Raw genomic sequence first — 14,928 nt, forward strand, 5'->3', positions numbered from 1 at the left:
TTTTTTTTTTTTTTTACAAAAGACCACCCCTTCCTCTTTACAGAATCACAGAATCATTAAGGTTGGAAAGGACCTTCAAAATCATCAAGTCCAACCATTAATCCAGCGCCACCATGTTCCCTAAACCATGTCCTGAAGTGCCACATCCACATGTTTTTTGAACACTTCCAGAGATGGCGACTCCACCACCTCACTGGGCAGCCTGTTCCAATGCTTGACCACCCGCTCGGTGAAGAAATTTTTCCTAATATCCAATCTAAACCTCCCCTGGCGTCCAACCACTATTGCTGGTTACTTGGGAGAAGAGACCAACACCGACCTCACCACAACCCCCTTTCAGGTAGTTGTAGAGAGCTACAGTAGAAAGTCCTTAAATACCAATGTTGTAACTCCACATCTGCCCCCAGCTAAACTCTGCCCTTTACAGTTCAACTTACTTGGCTTATACGTCTCCGTTTACAGCTAGCTCTGTCAAATTTAATGGATGATGCCCTTACCTTCATTGCTAGGTACAGCCTCTATGACCTCCTGAATTAATTTCTTTTCATTCAGCTTGAAGGCCATGATCATAGCCATAGTGTATTCCTTCTGACGCAGTGTTTTGTGTATATTGCTGGGTGTAACATCAATATCCAGCTCAAAAGGATCAAAAATTAGCCCAGCATCCAGTGAATAGATAAGAAGACCCTCTGTGGTGGTGGCTGCCCAGCTTCGTCCTAGAAGAGAAGTAATATTTAAGAACAAAGCTGGGTTTTCTGGGATGGAAACAGAAGAGTAATGATAAACAGATGACATTCATTGCTTACAAGAAGTGGGTAAGACCAAAATCATGCATCACTTATGGACCTGTCAGCAATGACAATGCTTGTAAAAAATACCAGCTGAAAGTGATGTGCACTTAAGTTTCCTAATTATCCACTACACAGGAAACTAGACTGCAAACATAGCAGCACTGTATAACATCCAGAGACACCATCTCCAAGGCATCTGTACTTCATTATTAACTCCTCCAATGTTCTACTCTTTTGCTTGTTTTATATAGAATTAAAAAATCCTACGTTAATTGTCAATACTCACCTGTAGGACAAAATCGCAGGCAAGTCACTCTTATTTCTGGTTTAAAGTGTCGATAACTCATGTCACCTAAAAAAGAAGTTTAGAAGTGATTTAATATATTCAAAGTTTGCTGTCTAGTTATCAACTCTAACTATGCTGTTATCATTATGCTGAAAAATAATGCGTAACATGCCAAAAATCTGGCAGAGTTAAAGACAGGGTAAGTAACGGACAGTTCACGTCCAAAAGATCTTACAGCTAAAGTAAGTGGTGGGACTGAGTTTTGCTCTTTGAAAAGGAAATCACAACTGCTGCGTTCCATATCCAGGAGATCACAGGACCTTCTGTTTCCTGTTGCTTCTACTATGCAAAAGGACCCACCCATACATCAGCTGAACACTTGTGTAACAGATCACTGCGGCTACAAAACATTCCGGTAATACTAACTTTAAAACTGAGCAGAACAATACAAATCCTTCTTATCTGGTATTGACTCTACGTCAAAGCTTTTGAGCCAGATAAAACTAGTAACAAGACAGCAAAGCCAAAACCCATACCTCTCTTTACTCCAGGAAGAGGAATAGCAACACCATCTTCACCTCCAGCCCCTTCATCAATCAAAGCCATGCTGCCAAATTCAGTCATCTTTCTCCGATCTAAGTATTCCTAGAAAAACACATAAGTTCCATTCACTGCACTGAATCTCCTCTCAAACATCTATATTAATTGAAAATTCTCAGTAACATTCAGGAGTTATCTAGTGATTATTTCTTCGCACTTTCTTCCAGAAGTTTCTCCAAAATCATGGAGGAAACTGACAATTTCACAACAGCGGGCAATAGATGCATCCAACCACAGATGAGAATCAGGCTGCTTCATTCTAAAGGCCTTAGAACAGCACAACTCAGTTTAGACTGTGGTTTCATGTATTATAATGTTGTTCTACTTAAGAGACACACATTTCCTCAGATGCAGTCTTACTCTTCCTCCCCTTCAGGCTCCGTAACTGCACTGTTTTAGGGACCTCCATGTCCCCCAGTTTTAAACATCTATCCCATCTGGGATTCTTTTCCAACTGGCTCACTTCTGGGATCCTTTTAAGGCATATGTTGAGCTACACTAGCACAATAGAGGGCAGCAGAGAAACAAAGGCTGCTTTACAAACCACTGCCATCAAAGGAATACATTTGGAACCACAGTCAAATACAGCCTGACATGAACACTGGAACAATCATCAGTCCTCCAGGTAAGGGGATGTTAAGAAGGGTTACTGGAATTTTTTCCTTCTGATGCTTTTCATCATTCACTTTAAAGGAATTGAATTTTGCATTTGGCAATATTCCCAAACAGAGTTTGTAAAGGACAGTGAAGTTACTGTGTGTGTCCACAATAAAATCCTTCATATCTTTGTTAACACTTTGTTAACTGACACCCAGGGAAAGTTCGCTTAGTACAAAATATTGATAATTTAAACTTTTGTACATTCTTTTCAATTTTAAGTTAAGTGCCAACTGACTTAACTATGTTTAAGCATTCTGCTCATTCAATACAAACACACTGCAATCTGGCAAGACTTGAGTTAGCTAAGTGTCAGGAAGTAATTTTGTTTTCTGAGAAATATTTCCTTACCACCCTCCTGCACAAAAACAAGGAAATTAACCTATGCTTAACAAAACATTCATGAACCCCACTTAAACGAGATGCTATACCAAAACCAGTCTTGTGGGTGGGGAGGGGAAATGAAAAAACCTGACTCCTGTGGTCACATACCTCCATTGCATCTAAAGAAAAGTTGCATGAAATTTCAAATTTTTTCATAAGAATCTGTTCCTTGACATTATATATACAGACAAATTTTGACAATCCACCTGCCAAAACAGACTGACCATCTGCCGAGTAACACAGAGTAGTAAAAGATCTAGTAAAGAAAAAGAGAAAGTAGTTAATTTCACTGCCACATCTGAGCTAAGACATGAGTATTGTGAAGACACAGACCATTCCACTGAAAAAGTGGAGGTCTTAATTTACCCAATATGTACTTAACACACTTAAACAAAACCGTTCACCACAAACAAGTACTTGGTGCTTTACTATGAATCACAAAGAACTTAGAACTTCAACAGCTTTCTGAAGTACTTCCATACTTCTGATTCTGAGTTGCAGCTCAATGAATGAGCTCTCAACTACATCCTACACAACACCAAGGATGGTCAGAAGAGCTAGAGAAAAAACAAATGTTTTAAAGAGATCGTTGAGAACTCATCACCAAAAAACCACACTTTTTTCCAGAAAGTCATTGTTTCCTTTTTTCATTTTGTTTTGAGGGGGAGCTATATGGGAAAAAAAAAAAAGAGGCTCAAGGAAAAAAAGAGAAGAATGAAACACGACTTCTGTATTACACTTTTTGAACTTTTTGACAGCACACGAATTCAACTTGCCTTTAAACACTACTTCACACATATAGTAACATGTAATAAAATCCACAGCCTATTTACATTTTTTTAAAAAGTAACAGTTTCTACACACTAGTAGTTACCTACTAGTACCTATGTAACAAGATACTCACTTAAAACCTATCACATTTAGCCAATTAACAACTTGTCATAAAAAGCTTAATATCATGCTGGCAACCCAAATTTATAACTGAAGAAAAAGAACAGATGCTCAGAATTATGTTGATCAGTGGGTGAACACGGCAAAAGACAAAAAGGATCCACCCAGATGTCAAGTCAGGCAGTCTTTTAAACTCCAACATCAGAATCAAAATATTTGAACAGCAGATGCACTGTGAAATCTTCACGTAAAAAACAAATAGAAAGAAACAATTAAAAAGCAAAAGCCAGTGTGGCACCCTCTTTTCACTGCAATCTCATTTACTTACTTTCCCTTAGCTGCTTGTTTGGCAGTTATTTTATCAAGCTCCTTCCTTCCCATCTGAAGATCATGCCTTCCCTCAATTGATCCAGTTTGCACTGCATTTTCAGGATCCCAAAATGTTATCTGTCCATTCAAAGCAGCAACTGCAAGCTCCTTGCCATCAGGACGAAAAGCAACAACAAGAACTGCAAAGAATTTAATTAACAGTAAAAATGCAGTCAGATCTAGGATCTTGTCTCAACTACCAGAAAAAGCTAGAGTAACAAGTATGACTGTACTTCTTCTCTGGACTACATAGCTAATTATAAAGCTAGAGCTAGTATTAAATAAAAACGATTTCTTGCATTGTTAGCTAAGTACAACAGATAATTATCTCAACTTTTGGGTTTCACTACCAAGAAGAAGACTGTCTGCATTTGACATGTTCTGTTGTTCATGCTTGAAATACTTTTGGTAATATTTTTGTATTTATGCAAGATGAAATAAAGATTACCATCCGAGTTCAGTATTAGTGTCTCCTTAGTTCTCCAGCTGTCTAACATATCCCATAACTTGACAGTTTTATCCCAAGAGGCACTAGCTAGAACACACTTCATTGGGTTAAAGGACAAACTGCTGATGGGGCCCTCATGACCTGACAAGACCTAATAAAAGAAGAAAAGGCAACATGGAATTAGGTAAAAGAAACTGAAATTCATGTAGTCTGCATTCAGTAAACTCTAAATACAGCAATGAAACCATGCCTAACTTGTCCACACATGCTTCAGGTCACTTTTGGACACGTGGCATGATAACATACTAGTGATTCTCAACTTTTTATTTTCAGAAGTTTTAAAAAAATTCACTGAAGTGCTACCACTGCATAGGCATCTATAACCACCTTTGTGGTCTCTTTAGAGACCAAGACTTAGGAATATGGTGCACTTTCTTTTCCCCTCTCCTATCAGAATGATCAGGCCACCTGTGAAAAAGCAAGTCATTGCTCTGAGAATTCAGTATGTCCTGCAGCTGAAAACATTTAAGAAAATGCACTAATAAAAAAAACTGTGAATAAGAGTAATATAGTTTTTTGTTTTTTTTTTTTAATAGCATGGAGCTCCTATTCCTCTCAAAAGAAATCAAGGAAAGAAACTACACTCAAAACCCTGGAGATCCACTCAAGTGTATGCTGAGTTACTATTATTGATCTGTATTCAACAGCTATGCCAAATTAAATACATGAATCGCTAAGTTCATCTACTTGTACTGGATGTACAATAATGCTTAGGAGCTGAAAATAGCAAATTAGTTTGATTTGCTTGGAAGTTCTATGTCCCTCCTTTATTACAACTACTCTGAAAAGAATGCATTTCAAACTAGCAGCAAGACAGTGGGGATTTAACTTAATAGTTTTCTCGCCCTACACAATAAAAATGTTCTACACAAGAAATTGTGCCCCTGTTCTGCTCCAGCAAAACTGTCCACAAAAACGGTATCAATGTTAGGGCAGCACCTACAATTTCTTCATTACCTGCAGAAAATATGTAGAAAAGACCATCTGAACAACTACTGGAGGAAAGACTCTCATGCCCATGTGTTAGCTCAGCAATAATAGCATTACTTCATCAGCTAGAAAGAGCTCATTACTCAAAAACTCTAAAAACTATTTCCCACACAAACCTAGAATAGCCTCCATGCAATAAATAAAAAAATTCTGAGACAATTGCTGTTATATAAACACAACAAAACACTCTATGCTGTATTAAAACCCTCCAACTTATCCCAAAGTATCATCACTATCTATATTACGTGTTAAATTCAAGCCCTCCAAAATCATAGGTTCTTACATCTAGCAGCCTCCCACTCTGCATTGACCAGATGAATATTTCAAAGGAATCCTGGGAACCAGCTGACACAATCTCACCACTGGAGTCCGCAGCTAAACAAGAGAACTGACTTGGTCGCGGAGAAGTAAATGTACGGAAATTGCGGTATCTGTTGTAAGTGTGAGAATAAATTATGAGAACATTTTAGGTAAATATAAACAGATTTTTTATTAACGTATTTAAAAAAAAAGGTTTTAATTTTACTTGTAAAATCTTTTAACTAGCTACATAAAAAATATTCTTTGTATAAAATTAGATGCAATGCCTCAGCATGATTCCACGACTCAAAAAACGTATTATTACCTGCAGAAATAACAACCAAAAAAACTCAAACAGAAGAGCTTTCTTCTATTACATAGCATGTGTCCATTCTTTAGAAAGCACAGGCTTGTTTACACATCCAGTTCGGTACACAGTTGTATTATAATGGCTCAACCACTAAAATTATGGCAAACATTGTATTAGACAAGTGCCTTCCCCCCATTTGAGTAGTAGAGCTAGACAATGATCTTATTGGATTTCTAGCTTCTCTGAGAAAGTTCTTCCAGAATTTTCTTCACAGAAACTGGATGGAGTGACGGGATCCCTAATTACTATCTAAATTTGAATCAAAGGCTTAACCAAAAATGAATAAAGGAGTACTCACATTTGTGCAACTTCAAATTGAAACATGCAATCAGCAGTTTGCTTATTTTGGGGGGTGAAAGCTGAAGACTAAATGAGACACAAAAGCTTTGTAAAAAGTTACCTGTGTAGATCAAAGGCACGCACTGTTCCATCTAGGGAAGCACTCAAAATTACATAACCATTGGAAGTAAAAGTTACAGCAGTTACACCACTGTTATGTTCTGTAAAAGTGACAAAACAAAAGCTGCTTGAAGTGTTCCACACTTTCACCTGCAAGAGAGACAAGAAAAGCCTTCTTAGATCTCCATTATCAGTTCAGACAGAAAGTAAGGGTAAGGCAGCAGAAGAGTAAATAAAAGTTAGTACTAAAACTCTGCAACATCATAAAGGACTTTCAGTACCATCAGTACCTTGCACAGTAAGGAATTCTGTGCAAGACAAACAGGTCCACAGCCTACCATTAAACCCCTAAAGACACATATACAACATGAAAATCTAAGCGGAAACAGACAAAAAAAAAATTAAAACAAAGCTAATTTTCAAGGAAAGCTATAGCACTTGCTGAGCATCTCAGGCTCCCAAGCTTTGGGCTATCCACTAATAAGACAAGTGTCAAATTCAAAACCAACTGTGAAGCCATTCCAGAAGTTACAATTGAGATGTTATTTCAATCTTCTTTCCAAACAAAAATGTTACACATTTAGCTATTGAGACTTCTGGGGTTTGGTCAAGTTTAAATCTGAATGGCAGAAACCATGAAGTGGCAGGTCTTTTTTTCAGACATTCAGAAGTTTCAATAGGAAACAAGATACTATCTTTGTCCCATTTACATGCCAAGAGATTATAGGATTACTCTACAAGACACCTTTAAAAAAAAAAAAGTACCTGTACACGTAGCCTATCATTTCAATACAAGCCATCCACGAGAAGCTAGTTTTTCTTCTAAATAGCAAGCTTCTGCAACAGTACGTTTCAGAAAAATCTGTTTAGGAATTGCACTTTTATAAATAGTTTGAAATGAATTTCATATCAAAACTAATTATTAAAAGGGCATGAATTTGGGTGACTGAAGCTCATTCATCGTAAAATATCATGGAACCACCACAAGTATACATAAATTAACATTGAGAATTAGATCTTATGGTGACTGCGTGTATCATAATATAAAAAAATCACCTGCTAAAAAGTGCAAAGTGATGCAATTTGCAGAGGATACCAAAAATAACAAATTTAAATATATATGCTCTACAGAGAAAAATCCAAACATTTAAGAAAAGTGAAGACAAAAAATTGTGACTTCATATTAAGAAAAATATGTATCAGTTACAATAACAGAACTTTCTGCATAAACAGGAAATTCAGGCTGCTTACTGTATTATTAAGATTTAGGTTCTTATTTCAGTAATACTGCTTCACTTACTTTCCCATCCTCCCCTCCAGTTACGATGTATTGTCCATCTGGAGAATATGCTAACGAAACCATGCTGTTGAAATGGCCTTGCTGCTTCAGCACGTAGGACTCGCTTTGCCATTCCCACACCAGGAGCTGACCCAAACCTGTAAGAAATTAACCAGAATTATGACTACAATGATGGGACTCTGCAAATGCAAGCCACAAAAGACATACTTGCAAGCAACATAAAAAGGTTGATGCAGACAGGTTGCACTATGCACCTATCAATCCTAATAAAACAACTTCTCCTCTAGTAAGTTCAAGGCAACTTTCCTCAACAACCAGGAGCTGTTACTTGGTTTAATATTCTCAATACCACAACAGCAATGCTATCAACCAGCTTGGGTAACAGAGATACATGCTGATAAACAGACAAAAACCAGAAATACATTAGGACAAAAGTCTATTTTCATGTTTATGTCAATTCATAAAAATTGTTTTTTAAAATCCAAGGTATGTAATGCAAATCAAAACTGTGTTGTAAAAATAGTGACAGAAGAGTAATGTAAAGCCTCAACAGTGTATTTCATCTTTAAGACAGAGTAACTATCTGACTGGCAAGTGCCTTACTAACTGGTCACTGCATGAATACCCAAGGTAGCCTTAGGCTTTCCAATACTCCATTTCTCAAGCTCATGGGCTGTAAAGAAGATGGTAACTTCTTACTTTTACGTTTTTTTAATAAGAGTTGGAAAGAAAACCAGGGCTGCATATAAAGGGTGGGAAAACTGGAACATCCAGGTAGCTCTGCAAAATGGCAAAATGAGCAACAAGTAGCAAAGGAAGAGACTGGGCCCAGAATGAAAGCATATTATAAACTATGCTAAGGATGAGTCATATTCAAGGGATATGGGGCTTTATTCTAATTTTGCTTGAGTTTTCATGTATGATTTAAGAGTAATCACCTCTTTTTTCCTTTGTCAACAACACATTTCCCTGAATCACAAGAATTCTGCAAAGAGAAACTGATTAAGGATACTTTCTTTACTGTACCTAGACACTACGGAGGTGAGGCTATAAATTATTAACAAAAATTTAACATTTGGAGTCAAGAAGTGTAAGAAGAATTTGGACTTGCATGTCCACAACATTCCTCATTCTTCCATGAATACGGACAAAAAGAAGTTACAAACCTGAACATCCGAAGGCAATCCAGTCACCAGTACAGTTGATAGAAATAGAAGCTATCCTTTGGTCTGAAATACTGAAGTAAGAGAATTACCCAATAAACAAACTTGCATTTTCACGCCTTGTGTGATAAAACTTTAAATCTAGGGTTTACTTCCTCTCTTCAAGCAAGTTCATGGATTACTTTACTGAATTTTTGCATCACTGTAACATCAAAAGCAGCATACAAATTCTTTCCTTTATTATGCTCAAAAGCATCAAACAGACAATACTGCCTTACTCAGAACAGAGAGATGTACTTGCCAGCACAGAGCAGAACTCCCCACGTTGAATATTTTTTTATACAGGGAAGTTATGCGTTCTTTAGCTAGCATCGTACAGCAATGGAAAAGAATTACGTTTTTATTCTTCAACTTAGAGACAATTTACAGATAGTTTTACATATGCAGGACTACTTTTTTCAGATACTATATTTATTTTCTACAAAGAAACTGACAATATAAAGTCCAAAGTGTTGAAGAAATCTATAGCCAACAACTAACTACTCAGGAGTTCCTCATTCAGACCTCACTTTTCCATAATAAGCTATGGAATGGATTTGTATGGTACTTATTACAGAAGTCTAACTAGAATTCTGTCTTTCTAGAAATTATAATACTAAATAGATACTCAACGCTTAAGACTTTTGTGCTCTTGTTATTTATTCATCCTTCACTACTAAACACAGTGTGTTCTCAAACAACCAACTAACCCCACCTCTCTCCCACAAAAAACAACATACCACACACACAAAACCATAAAACCCCAAACCAGCCACAACCCCGTATCTCACCTCAAGGAGTGGATCAAATTGAAATCTGGAAGTTCATGAAGATGAAAGATTCCAGAGGCAAAACCAGTAACTAAAAGGTGTGTTTTCTTGTGATAAGCTGCAGATGTCAGGTTATTAAAATCTCCCTCTTTATTGAAAAAATACCTGGCATCAGAGAAATAAGAAAAAAACAAACTGAATGCTAAAGAAAAGTATGCCGTTATAGTTACATTTCAATATGGGTCACATATTTTAATCAAGGTATCCTACGATAAAACCAAAAAGCAGTAATTCCAGAAATTGCTAAATATACATACTTCAGGTAGCTAGTGAAAACTAATTCTCTTCTTTTCCTCAATGTTTATAGCTGCTACAGTAATGTGATTATTGGAAGTAGCATCGGATCACATGCAATGAAGGGGACTAAAAGGTAACCTCAGAGGAACTGTGCTGCGCATTTCCTTTTGATCATCTAATGCCAATATGGGCGACTCATGAATTCACTGGTTATCCTTCTATAGGCGAGTCCTCTTACAGAGGAACTGAAGCAATAGTCTTTAATACTACATGCGGGGTGAAGGCGGCTTCCTCAGTTTCTTTGTAGCTGTATCTCTTAATAGAATTAAAAAGATAAGCACCACATGATGGTCAAATAAAAGAGCATCTGAACATTACCCAACAGTTGTATACTCCAAATTTCTTCAGTCTGGAAGTGGTTCCCTGAGGCTAACCTGGGTTGGGGTAGGGTCCTTTCTTAATACTTCCTTTACAGCCAGACTGGGAACAGAAGCCTGATGTCAGGTGTTCCCAACTGGCTCCTACATCCATCCCGTCTCTCCTCGCTCCACTGACCGAAGAGACTGCCTATGAACATTATCCTTCTTCAAGCAAAGCTAAATGCTGTGACTATCTTAAAACTGGATTATTCTTTGTAAGACGTGTCTCCTTTGATGTGAACATATAAGGAGATCCTTCAGGAAGGCATCTCCAAGTAGTTTACCAAAGAGGCTGATGAGCTTTATAAAACATTGCTGTCACCTCTTCAAGTCAACCAATCTCTTCTTGCAAGAACTCAAAGCCTGTATACTTAGAGGATACTGTACTAAAGATCTCATTACACTTTTTGAGTTTCAATCACTAAAACATACAACATAAATGAGTATTTATTATATTATTAAAGTTACACTGACTTATTATTCTGATGGTGAAGGGTATCAACCTTCATATAGTCAAGGTAAGACAAACAGGTGTTCTACTGAAACAATTTAAAATGGGATCTATAGTAAATTACTAAATCCTGGGTAGAGTTTTATATTGCTTTGAGTGAGCGATAAAGGGTGCAAAAAGCCCAATATAGTAAACCCCACAATCTAGAAAACTGAAAATCACTTACTTTGCGACACGAGAGTATTTAACTTTTTCTCTAGTCTCCTGGTCATTTGGATTGGCTTTTCCGCGAATTTCTTCACCCTTTGGCTCTTCAAGAAACTCTTCATCATTTTTTGCTGCATTCTTTTCCCTAGCTGCATCTTTAGGGGGCATGGGCTTCAAACCATCAAGCTCTGTATCACACTGCCACACACAGAGCGCTGCATCTTGGCTAATCGTGTACAGCTAGAATACAAACACACAAACGTATGATTACTACATAATACCTATGTTTTGTACTCTGCTGTCTTGTTATGAATACAGAATTGCAGAAGGGTTAGCAAGTCTGCACTCTATCATTAGGATAATATACTACTTAGTTCTCTAGAATTCAAGGTGCTTTGATCCGGAAAATCCACTTGTGTTGAGAATAATTTTTGAAAAGACCGAAGGCAACCAATTACTAGTTGGCATTACAGCTTATTTTTTCATATTTAAAACTGTAAATTTTGGGGGCAGCAATTTTAAACAACTTACTCTTCCTCTAAAGTTTGCTTCTTCAAAGGTTCACGGAATTGTCAACTCCTGATCAGAGCAGAGGAATCCAGAGGCGTATTACTTAAGTGTTTTCTAAATTCTGAGATATTATCAAAATAGTCAGCACCTTTACCTACAGATAAAAGTTCTGCTTCAACTATTTTAATATTAAAATTCAGTAACATTGTGTGATTATACATACATCTAGACTGTTCTCCTCAAAAAAGCAGGCTACTATTATATCCTTATGCCCTCCAAGTGAGTAGTAGATCAAGTTTGCCCATCGTTCTGCTCCGAACACCCATGTAGACATGTCCTTGCTCCCTACTGCAAAACACCTACAAAAGAAAAGGCCACTTGAATTAGAACACTGACTTGCAAAACTCTTCACTAGGTGGAGAACATTCTGAACAGGAAGACACCAGTCACTACTTTAAAAGTAATTTTACACACAGCCAAGTTGTAAACTGAGGCTGGCAACTCTAGCAAAGGCAGATGGGATTAAATACATTCAAAAGGTAAACCATGCTCACATTCCTAAGATACATTCCTTTTATGGATAACTAGGCATTTCCAAACAAGAACGCTTTGTTGATCCTGAATACATACATATTTTATACTTTCTAGTCTGCCTAATTACAGTATTTTTTTAATTCAAGACAGAATGAGAAACAGAAGACCCAAAAAGAATTTTAAAGCAAAGAAAATAGACTGCAACATGCATACAAATATTAACAATGTGAGCAGGCGGACAGTGCTGTAGTTTAACAACTCACTTGGAATCATCTGTCCAGTCAATACAAGTTGTTTCATCATATGGACCGTAGTAAGTTTTGTCCAGAACAAAGGCATTAAATTCTCGTTTCCTCCCAGGAGCATGGTACATAAGAGCAACATTGTCTTTTGTAATCACAAATTTTCTGTCATATAGGAGGGAGGAAACATAATTGCACACAAAGCTGTTAAAGCAAACAATTGTTCACTGCAGACTGCAATACAATGAAACAAAAAAATGTTAAAAAGGTTTCTGCGTTACTGAAGTGATAAATATGGACTGCTTTCGAATTACAGAAAATTATTTGCACATTGATATTATCCCCCACATTTTTGAACACAGGTATACCTTATGCATTATAAGACAGAAAACCCTCTGTAAAAATCAGTTAAGTTGAATAATAAAGTACTTAATTCTCTAATTTTCACAAAGGAAGGAAAAGTTCAAACATTCAAAACAGGATATTCTTTTTCAAGATTTCTTTTCTCTTCACCTCCACATATTGGCCACTTTCACAAACACAAAGCGTCTGCAACCCTGTTACACATATCCTCTAATGTGGTCCTATTGCCAGTGTAATTCCCTAACACAGAACTGTGACTCCAAATTTCAAGCAAAAACTTCTTCATAATCACTTTTAAGTCAATCTAACGGAGTAATGCTGCCAAAAGGGGAACTCCACACTTCTTCCTCTCACCCTTCTGATACCTCTAACATTTATGTCATCACACTTTGGCTCAGTGGCCATGCAGTCAAGGGGCGCAAAAAGAGGCACTCGATTCAGTGCCTCTTTCAGTAGTACACTTGTCTTAGACTAACCCAAGTCAGCAGAGAAAATGCACCGCCACGAGTGCCATCATGCAATTCTGCAGCACTGACTGTCCTCCCCGTAAGTCCTTTCCATCTTACCCAAAACACAAGAACAGTTAAGACTCACAGCAAGACTCCTATGTTTCTAAGAGTTCCACCATATTCAGACAACATCTGTGACAGGCAACTTTCCAGCTAGTATCTGTTTCCAAGGCTTTGCTTTTCCTTTTTTCTTCCCCTCTCAACTTTACAGATAAAGCGATTCTGATCAGCTCAAAATCTCCCCTACGTTTATCAATAGTTATCATCCCCAGATTGGTCAGAATATCTTAATAGTTACAACTAGTTCACAGGGTAATTTCTGTTGTTTTGTTCTAAAGCATGCACATTTTACTTACTTGCCATCAGGCGAAAAGCTGACACTGTGAACTGGCTTATGAAAATGAAAGCGATGTATCACACATTTACCGATCAAACTGACAAGCAAGGCAGCTCCCTCTGTAAGGGCAGAAAAAGGATGATCATGGAAATAATCTGGTTCCCAAAGAAACCATAACCCTGTAAGCTTAGTTTCTTTCCTTAAAGAAAGGAAAATTTCTTTCAAAGGAAAGAAGCAAAATTAATTACTTCCTCAGAAACTTTTCAAGGTAATGTGCTTAATATTATTAAGAAAAAAAAATACAATCAAAATTACAAATCGCTTTCTGAATTCTGTAAATAAGTTACTTTTAAGTTCTGTAAATAAAGACACCTTCCTCAGAAATTCTGATATAATTTTTAAAGCAGATCACTTCTAATTTATGTTAAGGTTGAATATGGAGCAATACAGACTTTCCTCTTCAGGCTGTATTTTTATTTCATTATTTTATAAAATGAACGCCTCCTTTATGAAAGTACCTTCATCAATTAGTATGGCAAGACTTCCATCTGGAGAGAGCCCCACGCACACAATATTAAGCCGTGTAGCCAATGGGAATGTCTCACACTTATTACTGCAAGAAAAAGATAAAAGAGTGAATTGGGTACAAGGATGTAGAAATAAGTCTTTTTTGGTATCAATGAAATATGGTTGGATACCTATGTTACAGACATTGAATCAACTCACATGTAAAGCCCCCATGACTTTCTTTAGCTGCCACAATCCCATAAACACCAACTATGTAAGAGATGGGCTCCTGACCAGAATCCTGGTATAACGAGCATCAATCACAATTCTGGTATATAGAAAAAGGCAGATGACATATGCCTTATATGGCTTTGCCATAGACGAGAGAGAGTACAAGACAGAAGCATACATAAAACCCACAACTAAATCAAATATAAACTAATTTCTCCCCTCTTTACTTGTTTCCAAGACACATCTTTACACACTTCTTACCCTATTCTCCCCATAGACTCTATGGTACAGAAAATCTGCCACACCTCGAGTTATTCTAGTAGGCAGGCTTCTACCTTTTAACGGTACGCCAGAGACTTTTCAGGACGTTTTGGGAAGGCACATCCTTCTGGAGAACCCCAGCCCATGCCAGCTGCACCCCCACAGCGCGGCCACCCGCTCACGTAGGGCTGCGGGCGCCGGCGGTGCAGGGAGCACCGCTCCCCTCACGCACACCGCGGACTC

The 14,928-nt window shown here is 37.4% G+C and overlaps 1 protein-coding gene across 1 annotated transcript in view; it reads right to left on the minus strand.

Moving 5' to 3' along the window:
• The window catches only part of LOC104617378 (periodic tryptophan protein 2 homolog), a gene marked incomplete at its 5' end in the record, with an annotated part of 18,430 nt that extends 4,131 nt beyond the window's left edge, over positions 1 to 14,299 (minus strand). Inside the window, 16 exons of the mRNA XM_010282677.1 lie at positions 498 to 716; positions 1,078 to 1,143; positions 1,614 to 1,722; positions 2,827 to 2,974; positions 3,938 to 4,118; positions 4,427 to 4,577; positions 5,760 to 5,907; positions 6,547 to 6,695; positions 7,846 to 7,982; positions 9,012 to 9,082; positions 9,839 to 9,982; positions 11,211 to 11,431; positions 11,925 to 12,060; positions 12,499 to 12,642; positions 13,706 to 13,805; positions 14,205 to 14,299. Coding sequence (XP_010280979.1) covers positions 498 to 716; positions 1,078 to 1,143; positions 1,614 to 1,722; positions 2,827 to 2,974; positions 3,938 to 4,118; positions 4,427 to 4,577; positions 5,760 to 5,907; positions 6,547 to 6,695; positions 7,846 to 7,982; positions 9,012 to 9,082; positions 9,839 to 9,982; positions 11,211 to 11,431; positions 11,925 to 12,060; positions 12,499 to 12,642; positions 13,706 to 13,805; positions 14,205 to 14,299 — 2,219 coding nt within the window. The remainder of the gene's footprint in view (positions 1 to 497; positions 717 to 1,077; positions 1,144 to 1,613; positions 1,723 to 2,826; positions 2,975 to 3,937; positions 4,119 to 4,426; positions 4,578 to 5,759; positions 5,908 to 6,546; positions 6,696 to 7,845; positions 7,983 to 9,011; positions 9,083 to 9,838; positions 9,983 to 11,210; positions 11,432 to 11,924; positions 12,061 to 12,498; positions 12,643 to 13,705; positions 13,806 to 14,204) is intronic.
• Between the last annotated feature and the right edge of the window lie 629 nt (positions 14,300 to 14,928).

This window comes from Phaethon lepturus, unplaced genomic scaffold (assembly GCF_000687285.1).
Source record: "Phaethon lepturus isolate BGI_N335 unplaced genomic scaffold, ASM68728v1 scaffold57602, whole genome shotgun sequence".
NCBI classification, from domain to species: domain Eukaryota; kingdom Metazoa; phylum Chordata; class Aves; order Phaethontiformes; family Phaethontidae; genus Phaethon; species Phaethon lepturus.